The sequence below is a fragment of the Calliopsis andreniformis genome, chromosome 7 (assembly GCF_051401765.1).
Source record: "Calliopsis andreniformis isolate RMS-2024a chromosome 7, iyCalAndr_principal, whole genome shotgun sequence".
Lineage (NCBI taxonomy): Eukaryota > Metazoa > Arthropoda > Insecta > Hymenoptera > Andrenidae > Calliopsis > Calliopsis andreniformis.
Window position 1 is genome coordinate 13,166,115 of NC_135068.1, and position 24,118 is coordinate 13,190,232.

General features: G+C 36.7%; 8 protein-coding genes across 17 annotated transcripts; 5 read left to right on the forward strand and 3 right to left on the reverse strand.

The window, feature by feature from the left end:
* Positions 1 to 163: 163 nt before the first annotated feature.
* Positions 164 to 1,112, forward strand: LOC143181908 (uncharacterized). Its single transcript, XM_076382598.1, has 3 exons — positions 164 to 302; positions 608 to 739; positions 827 to 1,112. Exons 1-3 carry the CDS (start codon positions 282 to 284, stop codon positions 968 to 970), a joined length of 297 nt encoding a protein of 98 aa, XP_076238713.1. The 5' UTR covers positions 164 to 281; the 3' UTR covers positions 971 to 1,112.
* Positions 617 to 9,688, reverse strand: Spock (secretory pathway calcium atpase). 2 transcript variants are annotated; one of them, XM_076382594.1, is made up of 15 exons: positions 9,052 to 9,688; positions 7,168 to 7,368; positions 6,998 to 7,087; positions 6,827 to 6,924; positions 6,199 to 6,457; positions 5,783 to 6,119; positions 5,319 to 5,707; positions 5,088 to 5,244; positions 4,829 to 4,999; positions 4,435 to 4,750; positions 4,178 to 4,363; positions 3,957 to 4,104; positions 3,803 to 3,898; positions 3,498 to 3,732; positions 617 to 753 (listed from the first exon to the last, which is right to left on the reverse strand). In XM_076382594.1, the coding sequence occupies exons 1-15, from the start codon at positions 9,151 to 9,153 to the stop codon at positions 698 to 700; spliced, it is 2,841 nt and encodes a 946-aa protein (XP_076238709.1). In that variant the 5' UTR covers positions 9,154 to 9,688; the 3' UTR covers positions 617 to 697. The 2 variants fall into 2 exon arrangements, with proteins under 2 accessions (XP_076238709.1, XP_076238710.1); XM_076382595.1 differs by lacking the exon at positions 617 to 753 and having other exon boundaries at positions 3,391 to 3,732; positions 9,052 to 9,686.
* On the forward strand, positions 1,750 to 2,589 carry LOC143181909 (uncharacterized). Its single transcript, XM_076382599.1, has 3 exons — positions 1,750 to 1,872; positions 2,143 to 2,255; positions 2,457 to 2,589. Exons 1-3 carry the CDS (start codon positions 1,855 to 1,857, stop codon positions 2,572 to 2,574), a joined length of 249 nt encoding a protein of 82 aa, XP_076238714.1. The 5' UTR covers positions 1,750 to 1,854; the 3' UTR covers positions 2,575 to 2,589.
* A 2,038-nt stretch (positions 9,689 to 11,726) lies between the features above and the next one.
* Positions 11,727 to 13,584, forward strand: Asciz (ASCIZ zinc finger protein). The gene is made up of 3 exons (XM_076381980.1): positions 11,727 to 12,085; positions 12,159 to 12,370; positions 12,453 to 13,584. Exons 1-3 carry the CDS (start codon positions 11,804 to 11,806, stop codon positions 13,582 to 13,584), a joined length of 1,626 nt encoding a protein of 541 aa, XP_076238095.1. The 5' UTR covers positions 11,727 to 11,803.
* L(3)04053 (lethal (3) 04053) lies at positions 12,099 to 16,847 on the reverse strand. Of its 3 annotated transcripts, XM_076381983.1 has the most exons (9): positions 16,697 to 16,847; positions 16,288 to 16,620; positions 16,159 to 16,185; positions 15,879 to 16,081; positions 15,743 to 15,816; positions 15,570 to 15,681; positions 15,445 to 15,507; positions 15,217 to 15,371; positions 12,099 to 15,141 (listed from the first exon to the last, which is right to left on the reverse strand). In XM_076381983.1, exons 1-9 carry the CDS (start codon positions 16,845 to 16,847, stop codon positions 15,009 to 15,011), a joined length of 1,251 nt encoding a protein of 416 aa, XP_076238098.1. In that variant the 3' UTR covers positions 12,099 to 15,008. The 3 variants fall into 3 exon arrangements, with proteins under 3 accessions (XP_076238098.1, XP_076238096.1, XP_076238097.1); XM_076381981.1 differs by having other exon boundaries at positions 16,159 to 16,620; XM_076381982.1 differs by lacking the exon at positions 15,445 to 15,507 and having other exon boundaries at positions 16,159 to 16,620.
* Positions 16,813 to 18,614, forward strand: Alr (Evr1_Alr domain-containing protein Alr). Of its 5 annotated transcripts, XM_076381997.1 has the most exons (4): positions 17,111 to 17,222; positions 17,295 to 17,477; positions 17,563 to 18,000; positions 18,197 to 18,614. In XM_076381997.1, exons 2-3 carry the CDS (start codon positions 17,394 to 17,396, stop codon positions 17,956 to 17,958), a joined length of 480 nt encoding a protein of 159 aa, XP_076238112.1. In that variant the 5' UTR covers positions 17,111 to 17,222; positions 17,295 to 17,393; the 3' UTR covers positions 17,959 to 18,000; positions 18,197 to 18,614. The 5 variants fall into 5 exon arrangements, with proteins under 5 accessions (XP_076238115.1, XP_076238113.1, XP_076238111.1 ...); XM_076382000.1 differs by lacking the exons at positions 17,111 to 17,222; positions 18,197 to 18,614 and adding an exon at positions 16,813 to 16,945 and having other exon boundaries at positions 17,563 to 18,145; XM_076381998.1 differs by lacking the exon at positions 18,197 to 18,614 and having other exon boundaries at positions 16,988 to 17,124; positions 17,563 to 18,145.
* On the reverse strand, positions 18,168 to 20,249 carry LOC143181447 (transmembrane protein 145). Its single transcript, XM_076381830.1, has 8 exons — positions 20,245 to 20,249; positions 20,155 to 20,214; positions 20,023 to 20,110; positions 19,933 to 19,974; positions 19,777 to 19,899; positions 19,197 to 19,620; positions 18,542 to 19,131; positions 18,168 to 18,470 (listed from the first exon to the last, which is right to left on the reverse strand). The coding sequence occupies exons 1-8, from the start codon at positions 20,247 to 20,249 to the stop codon at positions 18,210 to 18,212; spliced, it is 1,593 nt and encodes a 530-aa protein (XP_076237945.1). The 3' UTR covers positions 18,168 to 18,209.
* Positions 19,580 to 24,087, forward strand: LOC143181540 (ribosomal RNA-processing protein 7 homolog A). Of its 3 annotated transcripts, none has more exons than XM_076381990.1 (4): positions 19,580 to 20,799; positions 20,884 to 21,213; positions 21,286 to 21,591; positions 23,954 to 24,087. In XM_076381990.1, exons 1-4 carry the CDS (start codon positions 20,757 to 20,759, stop codon positions 24,037 to 24,039), a joined length of 765 nt encoding a protein of 254 aa, XP_076238105.1. In that variant the 5' UTR covers positions 19,580 to 20,756; the 3' UTR covers positions 24,040 to 24,087. The 3 variants fall into 3 exon arrangements, with proteins under 3 accessions (XP_076238105.1, XP_076238107.1, XP_076238106.1); XM_076381992.1 differs by having other exon boundaries at positions 21,325 to 21,591; XM_076381991.1 differs by having other exon boundaries at positions 19,580 to 20,790.
* Positions 24,088 to 24,118: the final 31 nt, after the last annotated feature.

Consider the following 24,118-nt stretch of genomic DNA (forward strand, 5'->3'; position numbering starts at 1 on the left):
TTCCAACACGATAAATTGTCATTCAACGAACGAATACGCGGCCATAGTTTTTCAAACGAATCGCGCGTCAATGCTACAGGGGAATCGGTCTTTTTTACTTTCACTGGCAGACCATTGCGCCAGAACGGGGGTACCAAGCCACCTGATTTCTTCCTTACATATTCGCGACGCCTTTGGAAACGAAGTGACTCGAGGTAGTTGTTATTCCGCGCTCATAGAAGCATCACCGCTCGACGCTGCCGGCTGCGTGCCTCTGCGTGATCGTCTCGAGAAGGATCAACATGAATTTCCCTCATAATTTGGTAACTAACTTTGTGCATGCTTTTATAAATACATAGCTTGATTATAGACGTCAGTTTTCATATTTTTACGTGCTAAGTTAGGTCCAGAACTCAGATTCTATCAAAGGATAATGGGAAAACCAGATCTCTAGAAAGGTTTACTCTAACTTTTTCATGTGAAAAATAGAGTGACATTATATCTATGAATAGACAAATTTTGAAAATTATAATATTATAAAGAAGCACTTGTACATAACTCTGGAGTAAATCGTACCACTCTATCCCCGAAGAAAATTACAGAAACAAATTTCTTCTTATAATTTTAGATAATGCTGATTCTCATTGTGCTGTCGTCTCGCACTGACAAATGCATATCATCCGCTGAACCCGTTAGCATATTCTCATTTATTCACGATCTAATTCAGTATAACGTAGCGGGGGTACCGCTCATCCATGAGGCAAGTATAATGCTCTGCGAAATAAAAAATTAATATTAACGAAATTCAAACAAAAAAGAAGGAAAAAATAATTCGCATTAATCGTAGAAAACGCAGTGGAATTTCGATCCAGAAGTCGGGAAACAGAGAAGGGGCAGGTACGAGGAGGAAAATGGTCGTCACGGTGAAATCGCGATCGCGAAGATCGGCATGGGTATTGGATACAAAGGGCCATGGGGAACATCTGTGTAAAAAAGAAGCCTGATTAAGTAATTGATTATTAATCACTAGTAAAAAATTAATCATTATTCCTAGAACATTGTCTGTAGCTACGGGTGTATTATACTAGTCTCTGTAAGGTACAAGTTGATTTAAATAAAATTACTACACTGCCAAAAAGATTAGAAAATAGGTAACAATCCTACTGAGTCCCTGAGCTTTGGATAGATCACTGAAGAATCTAATTTTTCAATTGCTTTGTGCAGTGTACATTTTACATAACTTACTGATTATTTATGTAACTTTTTCTCTGTCCAATTTCCTCAATTTACTGAATCTACTAAAAAAATAAGTTGCGTTACTTAAGATATGGAAAAGAGAAACATTTTATCGTGCAATAGTGCTCATCCTTTCTTCGACCTTGAGGAATTTCGACAGTGGCTTACGTAATTAGCTTTCTTAGAACCACTAGGCTTATTGGTGCACGCAAGGTTCCACCAATCATCATCATTATCATCATAGAGACTATGATACACAGTCTACGTGACGCAGATACCGTGTGCAAAGTACAATGTGCCCTGTTCGACTTTCACTTGATGGAAGAAAACACAAGGTGGGGAGGGGCGTGGAGAAGGACGGTCACGGATTTGAGGATAAGCCAGGTAAAAGGTGGGACCAGAAAAAGGACAACAGACCGATCGTACGGGTCGTAGTACTGCTGCACTGCTTCACGTCGTCCTTTCAGACACTCTTTGACTTTCAATGAGTACGTTTGTAAAACCGGTCGATTAATAAGTTTGTTATACACTATTGACGAAGAGAAGAAACATTTGCTGTTGCTCGTCGCGTCGTGGCGAACTTTCAAAACTTTCTTCGTTCAGTTACTTGAAAGTGTTAACACCCCTGCACTCATCAAGATGGCAAGACATACTTCCGTAAGTACATTAACATGAAACAAAAGGAATTGTGGTGAATTAAGTTAACTCAGTGGAAAATCTAAGGAACTAAAATTCTAAAACGCTACTTGACCCATTTTTACAGTGCACATGCCACGTTAAATATCTTCCGTCTACTTCTTTTTTAAATATTTTTTTATTACTAAACGTGCAATATGTCAAGAGTATCTAGAACATGCGCATCTAGTACAGGATAGTTTTTTCCTCGTTCCTATTTCGTCATGCTAACGTTAATCGACCCACTTTCAGTGGACGACCGTGATCCTTGCGACAATAATCGTTGCCTTTCTTCTCGGATTAATTACTGAGACGGTAGCAACGATAGCACAACCAAAGGCGCCTAATTTCCAATACTTCGAACGGTGAGGTTCTACGAACTAAGAGATATCTACACTAAATGAACAATGAGTCATAAAATTATAGACATGTGGAACATTGCATTCTAGGATTTTCTTTTCTACCTCTGTAAATAATTTTGTGACTCACTGTAGATGGTATCTGCTATTAATTAAAAACAAATACAAATCAAAAAATTAGATCGACCATTACCTGTTCGCTTACAGACCTAAATACCGCTATCCGTACTATGACGAGAATGGCAGAGGGAAGTTGCTCTATGGCTATGGAGGACCAGATCTGTATCAATATAAAACTTACAGTGCTCTTGAAGGGATCCATTAATACAAAATAACACAGGTTATAATATCTACGAATTAGAATTGTTATAGTATAAGGACGACTATTTATAAATAACACATAAGTACACGATACTGCTTCCGATTACAAGAAATGTTCTGTTGCTTCAGTGCAATGTATAATAATGTATTTATACGAACCTTTTGTTACACATTTTCCTGTGATCAGAAACATATCGAGTTTCCTCGTGGAATTAAGGAACATTACAAGATTGTTTATTCTTCCAATGTATAATTAATCGTAATCTTGTTTTAAATGCAATTGATTTGTATTGCTGATTATGGTCATAAACGTATGTTTCTTCGTTTTCTGAATTGTCGTTTTATCATTCGATAACTTGTTTCTTAAATGTAAATGCGATCGAACAAGATACGTGGTTCGAGGGACATAGACTTTCGTATCGAACGAGATAGAAAAAGTGCATTAGAATGAATTTTCGATGCTTCGAAGATTACTATAATAATATCGTGGAAATTCGTCCTCGTGTCTAAGGATCGTGTGGAATGTGTGCATAGCGTCGCTAGATTCTACGACGTGTCCAATAATCACCGTGAGGGCGAGACGTGAAACGGCTAACTCTAACATCCTAAAACCGGTTATATCCATACGTTCAGAGTCAGAAGAATTTGTAAATGTTTAAAAAACCGCGATCATCGTGAATCTTAATGCTGACCCGCGGACTGATAACGCAAACACGTTCGTTTCTCGTGACAGGTGCACATACAACATTACAAATGGGCAAGCATAGTCAAGTGTATTAGCGAAGATTATGTTGATAAACGAACGAATGACTACTACCCGTACGATGTGTTTGGGCATTTATTCCATATGATCCTTGTCCGCCTTGTCTTCGGCAGACTGTAACTGTCATACAAAATCCATCTCAGACTTATTGCAATATTGTGTACCTGCTCGTCGCTTATAAAGCTGCCTCTCTATCAATTTCTTTATTTCACTAATGACGAAAACGCTCGATGTTAGTCCAACGAGGAACAGTATATCCTTTGCTGTGAGAGCTTCGGTTTGGAAAACTCGTTGCAATGGAGGGAAATAGATGACTAACATCTGTCCTATTACCGATAACGTTACAGCTACCAGGAACATTTTATTACTCCAGAAACCAATTGTAAATATTGATTTTGTCTGAAATAGATGCAATTGATTTAGAAAAAATGTAATCGAATATTAAAAAGAGCTTCTCGTAGATACACACCTGTGATCTACAACTTAGAGCATTAAACATATCAAAGAAGACGAAACAGGTAAATGTCATGGTTGTGTCCCTTGCTGTCGTGCCATCAGTTGTCATCTAATTAAAGGCAGGGAATTAGAATATTGATAGTTACAAACAGACATTGTTATCTTACCTCTCGGTTATAGACCCACAAAGTGCCAAGAATGATAATAAGAGCCGAAAGTAATACATTGATAATAAGATGTCGCGTGATCATGGGTTCTTTCGTGTTACGTGGTTTTTGTTTTAAAACATCCTTATCGACTGGTTCGACTCCAAGACTGTACGGATGATTTTATAAATTAAGGTTATAATTCGAAACATATTTCATTGAATTCTAAATTAATAAATTACCTTTGAGCGGGTGGACCATCCATAATAATATTAATCCAGAGTATTTGCATTGCATTTAAAGGATTCGGTATACCCATCAAAGTAGCAAGAGCGATCAAAGAAAGGGCAGCTATACTAGTACTCAATTGAAATCTCACAAAATTTCGTATATTATGAAAGATTCCTTTTCCCTCCTCAATTGCAGCACTACAAAGTACCCATTCATTAGAGAAAAAATTCATACGTAAAGTATTACTAAATGAAAAAGTGATATATACATGATAGTTCCAAAATCATCATCCACTAGAATCATATCTGCAGCTTCCTTACATACATCAGTGCCGCCTTTACCCATTGCTATGCCTATATCTGCTTTCTTCAAAGCGACTCCATCATTAACACCATCACCTGTCATGCCCACTATATTTCCTTCCCTTTGCAAGGCTTTTACGATACATAATTTGTGCTTAGGTGTAACTCGATAGAATACGCTAACGTTACTGATACACTGTTCTAATTGATGTTCAGACATTAAGTCAATTTCATCTCCAGATATTAGTTGCGAGTGAAGTATATCTAACCCAATCATACTTGCTAAAAGAGAAAATCAAATGCGGTGCGCTACTTTGATAATTCTTCTAAGGACTACAACATAGAAAATAAGTCCCATACCTATCGCGGCTGCGGTTTCTTTGGCATCGCCCGTAACCATCTTAACTTTGACACCACTATTAATAAGAGTTGTTATAGACTCGCGAACGTTTGGTCGAGGAGGGTCACAGATTCCCACAAGACCGACGTACACGAGATCTTGTAACGATGTACCACAAGCCAGTCCAATTACTACAACAATTCATGGTATATAAGTGTATATAGTTTTACCACGAAATGTGTGATCTAACTTTAGGTTAACTTAAGTTAAGATATTAACCTCTTAATCCTTGTTGCCCAATCTCATATGCCTCAGTTAGAAACTCTTCATCTTTCTTTTGATGGAGCGAATATACTTCACCATTAACAGAATACTTGGTACATAGACGTAAGATCATTTCTAGAGCACCTTTTACAAAAAATATTTCCTGCCTATTCTGTAATACATAAAAAAAAAATAAAATAAGAAAATGCTGAGTAGGAACGAAGTTGAGTCATAGTCCTAGTTTACCTCTTCATATTTCGGTGTACATTTCACAGCCATCATTTTTTGCTCCGAGGAGAATGGATATTCTTGTAATCGTAGATATTTATCGGCAACTCCGTACATCCCAAATTTCATGGCCAATGCTATTAATGCACCTTCCGTGGGCTGACCGAGCAAGGTATCATTTTGTATTACAGCATTATTACAGACACATCCTACTTCTAACATACTACTGATAGCCTTGCGCGCAAGGTCATAATTATCGCATTTTCGGATTCGTACTTCTCCCTTATCGTTATAACCAGCTCCAGTAATATCAGCTATGTATCCTTCCGAAGTTACCAGGATCGTAGCAGTCATTTCATTCTTTGTGATAGTACCAGTTTTATCAGAACATATCACGTTCACGCAACCTAAGAATCAATAATATAACAATTATTTCGCTATCTCTAACCAGATAATTATTACATAAATATACATATACATACCAAGTGTTTCAACTGTTGGCAGTTTCTTTACAATGACTTTCCTTTTAGCCATTCTCATAACACCCAAAGCCAGAGTTACAGTTACAACGATAGGTAAACCTTCTGGTATAGCTGCCACTGCCAAACTCACACTGATAGTGAACATTTCAAGTATAGCTTTGCCCTGGATCCAGCCAAGAAGCATAATAATAGCGATAATGCAGAATGAGTAAAAGGATAATTGTGTGCCTAAAATATCCATACTCCTCTGGAGAGGTGTCTTTGGAGCTTCCTCTGCTTGCATCATTGAAAAAACTTCTCCAAATTCACTTTTTTCTCCTGTATTAATTACTATTCCCTGTAGAACATTTTTTAAATTTTTAGAAATTGTAGATGTTATAGATTTTAGGAGATTAGTTCACTGTAATACCACTTACCTTTCCATTTCCGCAGCGCACCAACGTGCCCATAAATGCGATATTTTTTTTTGTTGTCAACCCATTAGCCTTAAGTAAGGGAGCTGTAGATTTTTGTGCTGGTTCAGTTTCTCCTGTAAAACTGCTTTCATCGATTGCTAAATCTATTGCTTCGAATATCCTGATATCCGCAGGTACTCTGTCTCCGATATTTAAATAAACTATATCACCAGGAACTAAATTGCGTGCGAGAAATGTTTCTACACGGCCCTGTCGTAAGCTGAAAAAAACATTGAAGCAATTACTGTAATACTATATTTGAACATTTTTGTACTTTGACAGGAAATGGGTCACTCTCATCCTCAACCTAACTTGGCATCTTTAAAGCAGTATAGAAATTTTAAGAGGAGTTACAGAAAAGTAAATTTCACCTTATTGATCTATTGATTGGAATTGGATATTATATCTTCTTCCTAATAAGGCAAAGGAATGCTCCATATAAAGGGTTAGTATATCCTCCAAGGACCATACTTCTAAAGGAAATGTTATTTTAAATACCCAACAACTTCTTTCTACTTGATACTTGATACCACATACAGAATCCTTATTTATAAAGTCTCTAAGCAATAAAGTGTACAAGTTTATTTACCAGTGACAAGTTGGTGGCACCAGTTTATTTAATTCTTCTAAGGATTTCTCAGATCGGTATTCTTGTACAAATGCAACTGTCACTACTATTATAATAGCCTAGAAGTAAAGAGTTTATTATAAATATGAGTACTACTCACATTTCTAATTGTATGAGTAATGTAATACTTACCACTGTAATACTGACAGCATCATCAAATTGTCTCATACACACACTGACAAAAGCTGAACCAAGGAGTAATAGAATTAAAGGATTCTTGAACTGAAAATAAAGGTGAGAGTTCCATATCTTTGTCAACTTAGAAATATAATTGAAGAGAAAGAGTAGAATATATCTAATACCTGTTCAACATATTTTTTCCATGTTGGTTCTTCTTCCTTAACGCTAAATTCATTAAATCCAACTAACTGTCTTCTGTGATCGGCTTCCTGCCACCACAATCCTGTTCGTATATCAACATGCAACCTTGCAGCCACTTCCTCTGCGCCAAGACTGGCAGCTTCTGCTGTTGTTAGCCACATTACTGGATCTTGGTCTTTATTCTTAAACAACCAAAGGTAAGTAGTATATTTTCTATTACTATTCTAGACAGTATTTATAATATTTTTATATATTCTACCTTTATTTCAAATTTCTGTGAATGAAAATCCTTTCATTTTGCAACAATATTGCTAGTGTATTCATAAAGATAAGACTAAGTTTAATTCAAAGGCAGAGTAAACTAACAATTAATGTCATTTATAGTCATCTTAATACACGTGTAGCTGACTTCATTTGTATTACGATTGTGTGCGTGTAAACATATGCAAGAAATGGAATTGCAAACGCAATACTTCTGAGAATCGAAAAATATTTTTCCAATAAGAACAAGGGGAAACATGGTATTCTATGGAAGTATTCTTTCTGAAAAGTCTCATATTGTTGAAATACGAATCATTATGTATTCTAACCTTCAAAGAATTCACGAAATGTAAAATTAGAATACATTTACAATTCTTAAACTTAACGAAGCGTTTTAGTTTCGCTTACTCATTATAGGTATGTATTTGGATAAATTGAGAAGTAAAGAAAACTAGTATTAAATAAAAAATAGCATCAGACATATACGCATATGTATGTTAGTATACATGTACACAGCTTTCATTCGAGTGTAATCCATTACACGGGTATAGATGACATAGAGACATGTTTACATGATAACTTACTCTTAATTCGATATATACACACGTATTTCATCCTATATTATCACATTTGGAATCATTGTGCTGAACGATCATCTGGAACAGCGTTCCAGCACTTTCGATCTCAAACGTTCTTTCGTTGACTATGGATTGCCATGGAACAAGTTAGAAACCCAGAGAACTTAAGAAACTTAAAGAATTCAAGGAATTCAAGTTCGGGAAAATAAACGTGACTGGTTCTTTATTTTTTCCTACAATATTATTTTAATATTGCCAATCTTAGCTGGCCGATCTTTGAAAAAACTGTCTTTATTTGCAAGCGTTCAAATACTTTCTGCATTATTTGAGTATCTATTATAGCAATTATCGAACCCTTTTCTTCAGAACAAGGCTCTACTGCTGTACTTATTATCGTAGAAAAGTTTATTCAGCGACTATGCTAAGCATATATCGTTCGAAAATCTATCGTGTCACGTGTTCAATCAGTATAGGAAGTCGCTAATTTTCATATAATCTTCGTTATTAGTCACGCGAAGACGACATCGGTACTGTATTCATTATGATTCACAATCGTACGTCTTAAAACATTTCTTTACTGATCAGGAAAAAATTGAGAAGTGCTCCTGGTGCACATATTTAAAAGCACAGGTAACAATAGCAGCCGTGGCAGGTGCCGTTGGCAGGCAGGTATTCGATCGATACAGAGAAACATTAAAGACATTTTAGTTACAGTGAACTTTGGAGAATTAAATACCTCCTGAACCATAAAATGCAATGTTCGCTATACGTAGCTCAAAATTATTTAGAGCGAGAATTTTACTCGCATCATTAATAAGGTCTATACCAAGGAGGCACTCTATCATTTTTACTTATAATTGTGTTAATTAATTGTCCGCGGAAGAGGATGCAAACAATCAATGACCATGAAACGTTGGCAACAGATAGCATAGCACCCTGTTTTCGCTCACTTCTATTAATTTATTGCCTGTCGCGACTTAGTCATGCTACACCAAATAACGCGACATTAATGGGACAAATTCTTACCTCTTTTACTGTTGCATCTTCCTCGCGTTCCTTCTCGGTGGCCACGTCCACTTCATTGTCGTCGAACAGTTTTTCGTAATTCTTGCTCGCCGTGTCTTTCATCTCTTCCGATCACGTATGTATCTTTGCCTCTCTATTCTTAATTCCTGTTATTCGGTAATTGGTGCCACAACGTGCGCGGTGCTTACAAACTTGAACTCCTATCGATGGTATTCGACGATTCTCTCGAATAAAACGTGCTATCGTTCGTCAGTCCGGCTTCACAGTTTCGAAAAACGGAAATACACGGCTCATGGTCCGCTCACCTGTCGAAATTATTATAAGGAAGACGTTCAGCGGCTGCTGAAGCAGTGAATGTAAACGTTTTGTCGATTTCTAGTCACGCGAAGGTCAGACGAGGAAAAAAATGCTTAATCTGCCTCGGAAATCGTGGATTTTTTAGCACACCGTAGACCTGGAAGGAGCAAACTGGGACACTCGTTAGGTAAATTTCAGAGATTTCGACATCTATCTCAGAACTCGGAGATGACAATGCACGCAGGCAAACGTGGACACACTTGGTCGTTGGCCAGTTCCAACTGTTCTATAGTGCTGGTAATAGGGTGTCTATTCACGTGATTGTACCACGCGAACAATTTGCTCGTACAGCGGCAATTGATGTTTAAATTAATTGCCAGATTAATCTTCGTACTTAAATCGAATTCGTTTTAAAGTGGTATCACAGTATCTCAATGAAATTTGGAAAATTTAGTGGAACGATACTACAGGAAATTGTACGCACGATATCACAAAACTATGAATAACAAACGTTCATTTAAACCTATTAAATTGGTTAAGTCAATGAAAGTAAAAGGGGCGTATTTATCTCTGGACAAGGCTTATCGAAAAGTGGTCAAAATCGAATTATCGAGCAACGCGCGCGTGTAATTTGCAATCAATGAAGTGCACACACAGTTATCGCAAATCGATAGAAACGTTTGCCCGGTGAATGAACGCGGCACACGCGGATTTATGTCCCCGAAAATCGGCTGAACGCTTAGAAAAGTATTTATGCAGTTGCTTATGTCCTAGTTTTAAATATCCTACCCTTAAAAATCGTGTAACCCTGTTAGTATCCGAGGCGCATCGAAAGACCAAGCCCCGATTCGCTGCCAGGTGAAACGCGCACAGTGAACTGGTCGCGAACCGTCAGTTCGGCGCGACTGTACCGTCGCGACGACAAAGCGATTAAAGCGACTGTGCTTTGTCCAGGGATGATGTATGTATGCTCGCGTGGAACGAAAGGGGAAAAAATAGCGTGAGAGAAGATCGACGTGTGACCACTGACAAGTACCGATGTAGCAAACAGCGCCGCTACTGATCTGGGAAAGCAGCTACAGTTTTGCACGTGTGGTTACTCGTGTGCACGCTGCTTCTGTGTTGGAAGTGGAGCAGACTGTGTCGATCCAGCGTTCGACGACCTTAAGTTCCTGCCACTTCCAAATTCGCGCACTCTACCCTCCTCAGTAAGAGTCCTCAGGGCAACATTTCTTGAGACAGCAATCTTAAGCTTAGGAATATGTAGTAAGAAAGGGGCTCTTCATAGATGAACTAGTTACACGATGGGGTTCAAGAGCTGAGCGATAAAGGGTTAAAGACAAGTTATCTATGACTAGAAAACTCTTGCATATGTAGATTCAATGATATATTAGGAATTAGGATAGTAAAGAGTAGGGCAAATCGAAGGTTTAGTTGATATTTTTAAGGAGAAGAATATCAACATTTATGAGCGACTAAATAATGCAGAAAGAAATGAAAAATCGATATGTTTGCATGCACGATAAGAAATGACGATTGAACGTGAATTCTACTTGGCAATTGTATTTAATTTTGTAACAAAAAGCTTTAGGTACAAGTAGACGTAGAAATAGGGTAGTGTATCGATTTTCTGGATGAGTAATTCCTGGAAATTTATTGATTGGACGGCGTAAAAATATGTTATGACACGATGACACCATTCGATACTAAAAAAAAAAATGATTATCGAGATATTCAATTTTCCCGCTTATTTTAAGTACTAATCTGTAGGTGCATTTAATTAAATTACGTTTAAAGTTCACTAACATGACTCAGGAGCCTGAGAACCAAGTACTCGACACATGAAAAATTCAATGATATAGTGTTCTAATTATTTTCTCCTAATGCTATTATTTTAATTGAATTACAATAGTTATAGACATCGTAAAATATCGTATTCTGAATTTAATTAGCACAGTCCCATGAAAGTATATAATGAAGCAATTGGAATTGAATTGCCTGATTTTCTAATGAAACTAATGAGTGAAAGTATCCAAATATTCTTACGTTCAGGTGCTCTTTTTCATTCCTACTAATTAATTAAAATATCATGCAAGGTATTTACTTATCGACAGGGTTCTGCTACTACTGACTTAGAAACTCGAGAAATGACCGCTAAAATTCAGTGGCGCTGCGAGCAGCTGTCGCAAAATAATATACGGGGTGTTCCAAAAGTACAAGCAATCATTTGACTTGTTAATAGAATTCATGAAAAAATGTTATAAAAAGCATAACACTTCAAAGAGCCTTCAGATTTCGAAGCTTCGCTGTGTCTTCGTCTGAATTCTGCTCTTCGATTTGCATCTATAATCCTTAATACATTCTGTATGAGTTTTGAATTGATTGGATCAATCTTCCAAACGGCGCGGAGGGTTGTGTATACATATGTCCAAGTGCCGTGCAAAAATAACCTCTGATGGAAGAAATAATACCGGCGGAGAGCGTCTCGAAGAGCGTGAAAAGTATCTGTCCAACGCCAGAGGAACTCAGCGTGATAACGAACAATGTTAAATGCGACAAATGTGGCCTCGTCTTCCAAAACGAGCCGCGATTCCGCATGCACGATGTCAAAGTCCATCAGCGAAAGAATTTGGATAAAGCGATAAGGGAAAATGCACAGTACCACTGCCCTGAGGAATCGTGCATTTATGCTCCGAAAGGAGGGAGGCATTTCACGAGCATGAAATATCTTAAGCAGGTTCGTCTTTCAATCGAATTCTCTTGAGAATTTTTATTGTAGTCAAGAATTACATATGCGAATGTACATTTAGCATTACCTTAAAGTGCACGCAAAAAGGACTTACGCATGTACCCGTTGCGAAAAAAGCTTCTCTACAGAAGCAGCTAAAGAAGGCCACATGAGAGTATGTGGAACTGAGTTCACATGCTCCTGTTCCAAAACTTATGTTTCTTATGAAGCACTACTCACACATGCCAAACGATCTTTACATGCTATAAATGATAAGTATAAAACTTCTTTAAGGTAAGCCTGTTGTCTGAAGGAAATGTTTAGATGTAGCCTCATTTCAATTGAATATTGTTAACTTTGTATCCTGATTTTGTAGACGTACAAATTCAAAAACAATGAGATTAGTTTTACCATCTAGTCAAACAGGGATAAATAAATTAATTACAATTCTACCTACAAATGAGAATGAGAATAAAATAACTAACTGTAATAGCAATTCAACACGGAAAATGACTTCAGATGTTGGTGTACAAACAGATGAATGCAAGAGGAGTAAGAGACTATCCAGTCCATTGAAACATGTTAGCAATGGTCACAGTGGAAAACGTGGAGTATCTAAGCAGACACAGACAACCATTTCTCAAAAAATTAGACAAAATGTGATATCAATGGAAACACAAACTACAGAAGCTTCACAAGCATTTAAGAGTTCGTTAAAGGTTCAGAAACGTAAAAAGAATTTAATATCACAAAGCTCTGATTATACAATGTTAAAGGAGGATGTTAATCTCAGCAATTTTACACCTTCAAATTTATTTCCCAGTAGTCCATTACCACTTCATCATGATGTTGGACTACAAGATTTTTGGGAAGAAAAGAGTACTTCAGGTACTCAAACAATACCTGATATGTTTGAGGTTTTGAATGACAATGTTACTCAAACAGAATTTGAAACATTTTATCCGCTAATACAATGTGTTCCAAAGAGTTCTGTAGCTCTAATGACTTTACCTTACGCCGGAGAAACGGCGGCAACTGGCGAAGAATATTCTTTTGTGCCTTCTAGTAGCATATCGAGATCAGATCCCATGCTTACAGATAAAACTTTTGATGATAAATTTAGCAGCATAGAGACTCAAACAGAGCAAGCTTATTCACAATCATTTTTCGATTCAGACTCCTTAACTAGATCGTTTGTTTTGAGTTCTAACATTGAGACACAAACTACAAATCTTGATAATATGGAACAATTATTATATAGTAATACGTGCACGCAAACTTGTAATGAAATACTGTCATCTGACTTAGGATTATCTAATATACAGACACAAACGGCATGGACTCAACTTGAGGATACTACTGTGTCGGCAGAAACACAAACGAAGTCGTTAATGTGCGAGTCTGGATGCAACATTTCAATAGGCGCATGTCGTTCTTGGTTAAATACTCAAACTAGTCATACTGAAACGCAAACTGATTTACTTAGCTTTTTTGAAAGTCTACAATAAGCAGTATAATAATTAATATCTAGGGGAATTAAAATAATTTGCATTTGGTAATGTAAATGAAGACTAACTTCTTTTATATTGTTATTCAGTACTTTGGCATATTGTATATTTTGTTATAAAGTAATTGTTCGAGTTCCTGTGTACGTGCAATTTGTTGGCAAAATATTATGTGCATCGATCGAAAATTGCATTTTCTTAAAGGAAATAATGAGCTTTAAATTTACTTTGTTACGCGTTCACTGCCATAATTTTAAAATATAGTTTCTACATGTGTTACCAGCATAAAAAAATATGCCATGCGGGCAATTTAATTCTGTTATGTATAAGTCTATTAATGAAAAGTCTGCTCAATGAAAATTTGTTATTCATTTTCGATTTAAATTTTAAGGGGGCAAATAAGCCTTGAAGCTTTTGAGTTATTTTTGTAATTATACTTTTTAATTACAAAAATATTTGACTTGTTTTAAACGATTTAAGATGGATGCAAAAATATGAATACTTCTGTGTATATCTTAAAAAATATTCATAGACATTGATTCAAAAGTTTTTAGATTTTTTACGGTATAAAATATTTTATTATAGTAGTAGAATATATTTTTACGATTTTTAATTTAATTCATTTTTTGATACATGTAAACAGATGTACAGTAATATTCAGATTTAAATACGTTGAATCGATTTAGCGTGTCACATACAAAGGCAACTTCTTAAAATCTTGATACTTTGTATTTATTTTATTACACATTACTTAAAAAACCATATTTGTTCAGTATCTTTGAAGGAGATTCACTTTTTCAAGACTCAAGAATCATGTACCCCCTTAAATAGAAAAATACATGAAGGATCTTGCCTGTTTCAAATCTAATTACATAGCTGATAGGTTTGACATGTACAAAAAAATGGAACATGTAATTTGAAACTGTACATGTAACATTCTCACAATATGTAACTATTAAAGTGTTGCTCTTTTAACAATCGTGTTGGAATCGTATTCCAACTCCCAACCAGTGCTATCATTATGGATTTTCGTCAAAATGTACGTATAAAAGTTAAAATCTTTAACTTTTTTCGGAGCCGTATCATGATAGATTGATTCAAGCCACTTCGGTATACTTGTTCGATGATCGGAATTAAAATAACATTTGAGAAGGCATGCTTCGTTAAGCAACCGTTATAATTTACAGTCGTGTATATCTATAAGTGTTGTGTAAGTTGAAATACGAAAGCTATTATTAACGTATAAGGATACAACAAATATTATACAAACGTGTGCTTTCCAACTGAATGGTAATCACTAATCGACTCCAAAAAGAATACTCAACGCAGACGCGTGAGTTCGAGGAACTTACAAGCACAGGCTGGAATACATATTATAGACGTAAAACAAGGTGTAGTGTACAGAAAGAGGTGTACATAAAAACGTATTAAAGCGCAGGACCAGCAGCATTATCTTCATCAAAATGCGGTACAAAATCTTTGGTCCGGTCTTCTATCCTATCTACATTTTCGAACGCAGAAGCTAGTACTCTTAAATTGTCCACCCCAGACATTAGCTGCCTATAAGAATAGTACCACATAGTATCTCGAATTTTTTAATACAAAAAAAAGAGCGATTAAAATTGAGATTTTTACCTTAATGACATCTCCGCCGATGAAGCGGCAGTTCTCAGATCACCAGCTAATTTTCTAATTCGTTCTGTACTTGGAGATCCACTCTGGCCCTTAATTCTCGATGCAGTTCTGACTTTAAGTTCCTCGTTTTCCGATTTCAATAAAGATATCTCTGCCTAGATTAAGGATTAAATTTATTTAGACTTCATTAGATAATTTAGAAGCTATGAAAAAAATATTTGTGCTGACCGTTAAAGCTTTGATTTCTTTTCTTAACGATATGACAGTGCTTTCTGCGCTTGCTGCTCTTCTCTATAAAATAAAAATACAGTTACCGAAATATATTAAAAAACAGCAAAGATAATCATACTTACTGTACTGTGTTTTAAATTATCTTCAACCTGCACCATGCATCTTTCAAGATGCGACGTTTCTTCGTTTTCTAATTCTCTTCTGGATGCTAATTCCGATTCTAATGATAAAATTCTGAAAGAAACAATATATAAATTAATAATACAGTATAGAGATATGGATATTTTTTAGTTACCTTTTTGATTTTTCCGTGATTTGTTTCCGAGCCAATTCCAATTCATAGCGTAATCGTTCATTTTCTAGCAGTAACTATAAAAAAGAGGATGGAGGTAATTCTACCCTCAGAAATTATTATTTAATAGTAATATTACCCTTCTTTTTGTTGGTTCTGTACTGTTTGGAACAGATTCAGAATCTGCAGGTGATGCTGTTCTATTGTGAATGGGACCATCATTTAAAAAATCTGGCAAAGATTTTGGAACATCAGTTTCATTAGTTCCAGAAGTATTTCTTACTGTACTGTTTGAATCAGGATCAGGTTCACTTAAAGCTATTGGTAAATCTAATGGAAACCCTGAGTAAAAAGAGATACATACATTAAGTCTACTCCATTATCAATATATCATTAATAATATATTATTTCATACATACCTGATGATTCTGGACGTTCTGTAGAGCCTGTATTAGGTTTGTCAAAAGCTGTTAAATTTAAGTGAGGAGAACAACTTGTACTTGGTACAGATGGACTTCTCCGAGGTAATCGATAAAGAAAACATTCACCTTTCTTGAATTCACTCCTAAGCCTAGCTTGTTCCTGTTCTACACTATTTAATGCAAAATCAGGAAGATTATCTACATCAGGAATTGGTTGCTGCTTAGACTCATGATTCAGGTAACACTGCTCTACAACTAAATGATCCTGCACAAAATCTGGTAGTTCTGTCGGATTACGGGAATAAACTGTAGAATCCTTCTCCAAATTATTTGGACTTGGTGCAGGAGAAAAATAAACCTTTGGACGTGCCCCAACTTTAGAATAATTCGGTTGTGCACCTTTTTTCAGGAAATGTTTAAAACTAAAGGGATTCTTTTCCTGTCTCAATGCATCTATCCCTACAAGAAATGTCAAATAAAACGAGTTAGGCTAATTATCAAGGAAATTTCGTGAAGGAATACAGCAAAATCTAACCTGCTAGTAAGTCTTTCTCGAGACGCTTTCTCGCAGGGTCATCCTTTGACGTGCCCTTATAATCCCCATAACCAGTTGCGATTTCTTCCTCGGAGGACGAGGACGACGAGAACATCTGCTCCTTACATCGACTTTTACGACTCGCCATCATCTATACAGAGGATCAACTTTACCGACAATCGTATCATTTGCGGTGCACAGACAAAACTGCACTTGACATTTGTCACTCGCTGACTGCACTCAGGTCAGGTTAGACAACCGAGCTCTTCTTTTTTCTCTTTTCCCTTCGCGGCCAGCGTAAATGTGAGAGAAACGTATGCGATATTCGGACCGTCTCTGTGCCCTCTCTTTCGTAACCTAAAGTTATTATTACGTATAGCGTATAGCCCTCTTATCTGAAATGAGTTACGAGTTGGTTACGTATGCAGGTACTACATATTACACATCGATGTGTCAGTTGATAGAAAATCGGCTAGCGTTTTATCAAAAATTCATGGTGAATCTAAATAATTGCGGTTGATAGTCAGTAAATATCTACCGTCACGTTCAAAATGCGATGCGATGTTGATTATTTATGTACAGTGGTTTCTTTCGACAGGCACACATGTTCTAGTTTCATGGAACAGGTTATAAGCCACGTGAGAGTATTGTGACAATTTTTAACTGTTTTACGAATGTATACTGTGACTTTAACACAATGTCTCACGAGAAACCCTGTCGGGCGTGTACAGATTTTAAGACATGGGCGAAGATGCAGAAGAAAACATTCGATTCTGAGAAGGTACTGTATTTACTTTTCAGGTATTACAAATTTGTAGTAAAGTAGAAAATATTGGAGAGAAAATATCTCTTTTCTTTTGCAAAAGGAATCTGAAAAAAAGCAGGAGAAAAATCCACCTGTAAGTAACAGTGGGAAACGAGATGATTGTCCTTTGGATAAGGATGATTTAGGATCAAGGACATGGTCGGTTTTGCATACCATAGCAGCATATTATCCTGATAAACCAAGTGAAGAACAGAAATCAGACATGAAGAAGTTTTTTCACTCGTTCTCTAAATTTTATCCTTGCTATGTGTGTGCAGAAGATTTGCAAGAACAGTTGAAACAAAATCCACCACAGACCGATTCACAGAAGAATTTGAGTCAGTGGCTTTGTAGAGTCCATAATGAGGTAAACAAGAAGCTTGGGAAACCTGAATTTGATTGTAAACTTGTTGATCAAAGGTGGAGGGATGGCTGGCTTGATGGTTCATGTGACTAATAATGATTTTGAAAGAGACCTATATGTGATATAAAATATTATGTAAGTTAATTATTGTAAATACTTTTTTAATTAAAGAAATGCTTAGTTATTTATGTCACATATAAATTGATGTTTCTTGGTATAGATTAGTTACACATTTATCATTGAATAAAGCATATTTAATATGCTGCTTACAAAATGTTTCAAAATAGTAATAAAAGTAGAATTAAATTACATTAATTGTTACTTCTTCTAGAGTATGCTTTCTATTAGGATTGCAAAGTAGGTGGATGTGAAATAGTAAATGCAGAACTTGTTCTAATTTGAGGTTCATAACCGTGGTCCTGTCCTTCACCACCAATTGGCATTACTTGACATGTTCTGATGTGAAATGGAAAACGTTTGTTAGCCATTGATGGTCTAGTGATGAACAGAAATACTACATGTCCCATGAAGACAATCCACAGAGAACAACCTTTTGCAACACTTTCTCTTACCCATTCATCTACTAACAGAGTGATGCAGAGTACCTATAAAATCATAAATCACTCAAGTATTTTTTATATTAGCACAAATATTAAAATGCACATTTATTAAATACCGTTAATGGATGGCACAGGAACCATGCAGACCCCAATGAAAATAATGAACCATAAAAATGAAGTTTTGTAGACATTTTTTTAACTGTCTTCAGACAACGAAGAGAAAATACGATCCATGCAATTAATTTTAATACTATTAGTGCATAACCTGGTGGTGATTCGTAAATATACAGCACCAATCCAGGATCAAATACATCAGATTGATATATGTATAAAGAGAATTGGAAGAAAGAGTTCAGACAGACAAAGCATACGAGCCATCGCGTTTGCCTTGGTGTTAAGATACTCTTAGTCACGGTAAAGCCAAGTGCAAGCAGTAGCATAAGTACTGTATACAAAATATCAGCACATGCTTCTAGAAGTTGTCCAAGTAAGGAAGCATTTTCTAGTGCTACTCCTCTTACACCGAGATTTATGTAACTATAAATTTCAAACAGTATCCCCATTAGTTGACAAAGCATAGAAGCCATAAATATTTTATAGGATACATGTAAGAGTCTTCTTGCTCGCAACTGTATAGCTACATAGAAACTTAACATTATAAGTACAACATAAATGCAAGCAATTGCTATCAACTCTGGAAGTATATCTGAAACGAAAATTAGTTCAGTTATACAGTATTAAAGTACTCGAGACTGTAACAAAGTTACTTGCAGAATTCATCTGCTGAAAAATGTGTTCTCCAGAAGTGGCCAGCTGGTGCATTTGTCAGCGATATGTAATACGAGACATTTAGTCCATTCTTCGAAGAACAATCAGCTAACGCGATGAACCACCATCGTGGCCGAGCGCTCCGAAATCTTCGATAGCTTAAGCATCGCGTTATGTTGCCTTCTGGATTGCATCCTGATTGCTCCGATATTAGTGTCGATAATGGTACTATTTGACCGATTCCGTCCCAGAGTATAGCTTCCTTTTCGATACACGTTTTGTTTGAGGGATAAACGCTCGGCCATTGATCAGGTGCATCGTAATACAACAAAATTTTTAAATCTATTTCTTCTCCTCCTAATTCGAACTCGTACCGAAACGTGCCTTGTTCCGATAAAAAACAGAATCTCGCTAAAAATACCCAATTCTGAAAGACAAAACATTTTGCTACACATCCTCCCGAGAGATACGTTTTCAGTTGGTAATTTTTAAAGTTCGTGCATTTGTAAATGGAAAAATGATCAATTAAAAAGTGTAATTAAGTAGAAGGAAACTTAATAGGATGAATAAATGTTTGTAATACTTCACGTGTGATCAGACGCCCTTGAAGGATTTTGCTCTCTGAATGAGTGAACAAAAAGAAAAATATGGAGAACAACAATAACATAGTTGACACCCTACTGCACAATTTGTTTGAACTAGAATGCTATCTGCACATCTCTTTCACGTTACTTGTTACCTGCTGCTTTCTCGTAATCAATATTTCCCTGTCTCTGTTAGCCTGTACATTTTAACTAAACATATTGATTTTAATTACGAATCAAAACACACATTTAATACGTAAATATTCATTGCTAATAATTCGTGTAGTTATCGAAACATTTTCTCGTAATTTCACGAGCTCCATAATTTTAAATCTAAATTTTAAAGCGCCAAAAGTGATTCACAGTTTAGTGCGCGCCTTTCTGTGACCCTGACATTTACGTGCAGTTGTATTGTGATATTGATGTATTGCATAGAACTACATATATTGCATGCACTTTACAAGTACGACATTGAATTAGAGGCACACTAAAGATCTTAAATAAATGACAGTGCATAATTGAGAATTAATTGACGAATTTAGATACACCTGAATCTATAAAAAAATATAAAAAGGAAGGGAGTTTTTATTTTGCCCTGAATTCACTGAAATGCATTTGGAGTTGAGACGAGTCGCAGAAATCTGATAATTGCAGTTTTTTATACAGTTTTGTAAGGAGTGTTAGGAATCAGTTTCCATCTTGTACTGCAAAAGTAGTGCTGCCACCTATATTGCACAGTTCACTGCCCTCTGGCGGTGAAATCGAAAAGGTATAATTGTAAATACTTACACTGCTGCACGTGCAAGTTGGACATACATTCAAGTGTAGCATGTTTATTAAACAATGATAATATATAGTGTTTAATAATTTGTTTAAAGTACTTGATATATTTTTGTGACTCAGTGTTAAAGTGTAGATTAAATGTGTAAATGACAGATTATTTTCGTTATTAATTCTTATAGAGGTTATAAAACGTAAAATGATCATGAAGACTGAAAAACAAAATTTCAGAGGTTTTAAAAGTAACTGTGCATTATGTTATTAATTAATGTAATTAATGTATTTATGTTCTTGAATAAGTTTTTATTAAACAATTTTATTTCTAGCATTATGGATTAGATTTGACCAAGAGAGCATAGATAAACATCAGCTGTTTTTCAAAGAACATTCTGTCAGAAATCCAGAGCCCCAACACCCAAGGGGAAGGACACTGTTCGTGTTAAATATACCTCCATATGTTACAATACATAATTTGAAAGAAAGTTTTACTAAGCTTTGTGGTATTGTTTCTAATGTTTTCTTTACAACTTCAAAAGGATTCAAAACGGCATACATAGTTTTTGAAAGAGAATCCAGCTTAGAAAAAGCATTAGAACTTTCTGCGACCTGTACAATAACACTAAATGATGATAGCATATGTTTAACAGGATTAGCAAGTGAGTTATTTTAATTATTTTATATCTATGAAATACTTTTAATTTTTTCTCCTTATATAATTGATTACACAGAGTGGTGCAAACAATATAATGACTCAATATGTAATGAAGGAGAGTTGAAAAAAGAAATTGAAGATTACATGAATAATTATGACAAACAAATTGCTGACAAAGTAGCAAACGAAAAAGCTATGGAAGAAGAGGCTGAAGATAATGATGGTTGGGTTACTGTAAGTGGAAGAAAGAAGAGAGGACAATTTGCACTTTCTAGGAAAGAATCCACTATTAATAAAGTGCAACAAAAAGAAGAGCAAAGAAAAAAGAAAAAGCAACTGCTCAACTTCTATACTTTCCAAATACGCGAGAGTAAAAAACAGAGTAAGTTTTTATAATACATCAGTATGTTACACACTTCACAGCAAAATTAAAGGGCTATTACTTTAGGGCTAAAAAATTATCGACATTTGAACTGCTGCAGAGTCGTGACAAAACATCATAGAACACTCGCAGTGGTCTCATTCGACAGGGGAGGGTTCCAGCTTTAATATCTACCCGAAAAAGATCGCAGAAAAAATTCATTGAGTGCCTGGCAGTCGTCCAAAGTAGGCAAACATTCTCAGAGAAACAACCCTCTCTTTCTCGGCGCGTCATGGAGTAGAGAATTTTTTTCGACCAAGTTCAACTCAGAGGTGTTAAAGTAGAGGCTTTGCCCTTTCGGATGAGACCAGGCTGACCACGCTGCGATTTTTTTTGACAGAGATACAGCAGCCCAAATATTGACTTATTTTTCGGGCTCTGGAGAGCTGCCTGGTCCAGAGGCTGCAGGCTCACTTTTCGCTGAGACCTCGATATCTCGGCGAAAAAAAATCGCAGAGCACTCGCCGCGGTCTCATTCGACAGGGGAGGGTTCCAGCTTTAATATCTACCCGAAAAAGATCGCGGAAAAAATTCATTGAGTTCCTGGCAGTCGTCTAAAGTGGGCAAACATTCTTAGAGAAACAGCTCTCTCTTTCTCGGCGCGTCATGGAGTAGAGAATTTTTTTCGACCAAGTTCAACTCAGAGGTGTTAAAGTAGAGGCTTTGCCCTTTCGGATGAGACCAGGCTGACCACGCTGCGATTTTTTTTGACAGAGATACAGCAGCCCAAATATTGACTTATTTTTCGGGCTCTGGAGAGCTGCCTGGTCCAGAGGCTGCAGGCTCACTTTTCGCTGAGACCTCGATATCTCGGCGAAAAAAAATCGCAGAGCACTCGCCGCAGTCTCATTCGACAGGGGAGGGTTCCAGCTTTAATATCTACCCGAAAAAGATTGCGGAAAAAATTCATTGAGTGCCTGGCAGTCGTCCAAAGTAGGCAAACATTCTCAGAGAAACAGCTCTCTCTTTCTCGGCGCGTCATGGAGTAGAGAATTTTTTTCGACCAAGTTCAACTCAGAGGTGTTAAAATAGAGGCTTTGCCCTTTCGGATGAGACCAGGCTGACCACGCTTTGATTTTTTTTGACAGAGATACAGCAGCCCAAAGATTGACTTATTTTTCGGGCTCTGGAGCGCTGTCTGATCCAGAGGCTGCAGGCTCACTTTTCACTGAGACCTCGATATCTCTGCGAAAAAAAATCGCAGAGCACTCGCCGCGGTCTCATTCGACAGGGGAGGGTTCCAGCTTTAATATCTACCCTAAAAAGATCGCGGAAAAAATTCATTGAGTTCCTGGCAGTCGTCTAAAGTGGGCAAACATTCTTAGAGAAACAGCTCTCTCTTTCTCGGCGCGTCATGGAGTAGAGAATTTTTTCCGACCAAGTTCAACTCAGAGGTGTTAAAGTAGAGGCTTTGCCCTTTCGGATGAGACCAGGCTGACCACGCTGCGATTTTTTTTGACAGAGATACAGCAGCCCAAATATTGACTTATTTTTCGGGCTCTGGAGAGCTGCCTGGTCCAGAAGCTGCAGGCTCACTTTTCGCTGAGACCTCGATATCTCGGCGAAAAAAAATCGCAGAGCACTCGCCGCGGTCTCATTCGACAGGGGAGGGTTCCAGCTTTAATATCTACCCTAAAAAGATCGCGGAAAAAATTCATTGAGTTCCTGGCAGTCGTCTAAAGTGGGCAAACATTCTTAGAGAAACAGCTCTCTCTTTCTCGGCGCGTCATGGAGTAGAGAATTTTTTTCGACCAAGTTCAACTCAGAGGTGTTAAAGTAGAGGCTTTGCCCTTTCGGATGAGACCAGGTTGACCACGCTGCGATTTTTTTTGACAGAGATACAGCAGCCCAAATATTGACTTATTTTTCGGGCTCTGGAGAGCTGCCTGGTCCAGAGGCTGCAGGCTCACTTTTCACTGAGACCTCGATATCTCTGCGAAAAAAAATCGCAGAGCACTCGCCGCGGTCTCATTCGACAGGGGAGGGTTCCAGCTTTAATATCTACCCGAATAAGATCGCAGAAAAAATTCATTGAGTGCCTGGCAGTCGTCCAAAGTAGACAAACGTTCCAAGAGAAACAGCCCTCTCTTTCTCGGTGCGTCATGGAGTAGAGAATTTTTTTCAACCAAGTTCAACTCAGAGTTGTTAAAGTAGAGGCTTTGCCCTTTCGGATGAGACCAGGCTGACCCCGCTGCGATTTTTTTTGACAGAGATGTAGCAGTTCAAACATCAGCTATTTTCTGGTCCAGAATTGATGACTCTTTAATTTTGCTGGGAAAATTGTTTATACTGTAAGGTACTTAATTATATATTTCTTTTTCAGATTTGGCAGAATTAAGGAAGAAGTTTGAATTAGACAAGAAGAGGTTGCAGGAGTTGAAATCAAAGAGGACATTCAGACCATTCTAACATTGTGTGTAAATTTAGGAATATAAAAATTAACTTCATAATTTTAACATGATATAAATATTTATTATATTATAAAAAT

Bases quoted from the DNA above. Each gene is read 5' to 3' on its own strand.
- LOC143181908 (XM_076382598.1), top strand. From the start codon at position 282: ATGAATTTCCCTCATAATTTG. The intron at 303-607 runs GTAACTAACTTT...TTATAATTTTAG, and splicing joins TGAATTTCCCTCATAATTTG to ATAATGCTGATTCTCATTGT. The intron at 740-826 runs GCAAGTATAATG...CATTAATCGTAG, and splicing joins GGGTACCGCTCATCCATGAG to AAAACGCAGTGGAATTTCGA.
- LOC143181909 (XM_076382599.1), top strand. The intron at 2,256-2,456 runs GTGAGGTTCTAC...GTTCGCTTACAG, and splicing joins AATTTCCAATACTTCGAACG to ACCTAAATACCGCTATCCGT.
- Spock (XM_076382594.1), bottom strand. From the start codon at position 9,153: ATGAAAGACACGGCGAGCAAGAATTACGAAAAACTGTTCGACGACAAT. The intron at 6,120-6,198 runs GTAAGTGGTATT...AATGTTCTACAG, and splicing joins TGCGCTGCGGAAATGGAAAG to GGAATAGTAATTAATACAGG. The intron at 4,105-4,177 runs GTAATTTATTAA...TCATCCGTACAG, and splicing joins GATGGTCCACCCGCTCAAAG to TCTTGGAGTCGAACCAGTCG.
- Asciz (XM_076381980.1), top strand. From the start codon at position 11,804: ATGGAAGAAATAATACCGGCGGAGAGCGTCTCGAAGAGCGTGAAAAGT. The intron at 12,086-12,158 runs GTTCGTCTTTCA...ATGTACATTTAG, and splicing joins GCATGAAATATCTTAAGCAG to CATTACCTTAAAGTGCACGC. The intron at 12,371-12,452 runs GTAAGCCTGTTG...CTGATTTTGTAG, and splicing joins AAGTATAAAACTTCTTTAAG to ACGTACAAATTCAAAAACAA.
- Alr (XM_076382000.1), top strand. From the start codon at position 17,394: ATGTCTCACGAGAAACCCTGTCGGGCGTGTACAGATTTTAAGACATGG. The intron at 17,478-17,562 runs GTACTGTATTTA...CTTTTGCAAAAG, and splicing joins AAACATTCGATTCTGAGAAG to GAATCTGAAAAAAAGCAGGA.
- LOC143181447 (XM_076381830.1), bottom strand. The intron at 19,900-19,932 runs GTAACAAGTAAC...ATGTGCAGATAG, and splicing joins TGATTACGAGAAAGCAGCAG to CATTCTAGTTCAAACAAATT. The intron at 18,471-18,541 runs GTATTTAATAAA...ATGATTTTATAG, and splicing joins TCCTGTGCCATCCATTAACG to GTACTCTGCATCACTCTGTT.
- LOC143181540 (XM_076381990.1), top strand. From the start codon at position 20,757: ATGATCATGAAGACTGAAAAACAAAATTTCAGAGGTTTTAAAA. The intron at 20,800-20,883 runs GTAACTGTGCAT...TTTTATTTCTAG, and splicing joins AAATTTCAGAGGTTTTAAAA to CATTATGGATTAGATTTGAC. The intron at 21,592-23,953 runs GTAAGTTTTTAT...TTTCTTTTTCAG, and splicing joins ACGCGAGAGTAAAAAACAGA to ATTTGGCAGAATTAAGGAAG.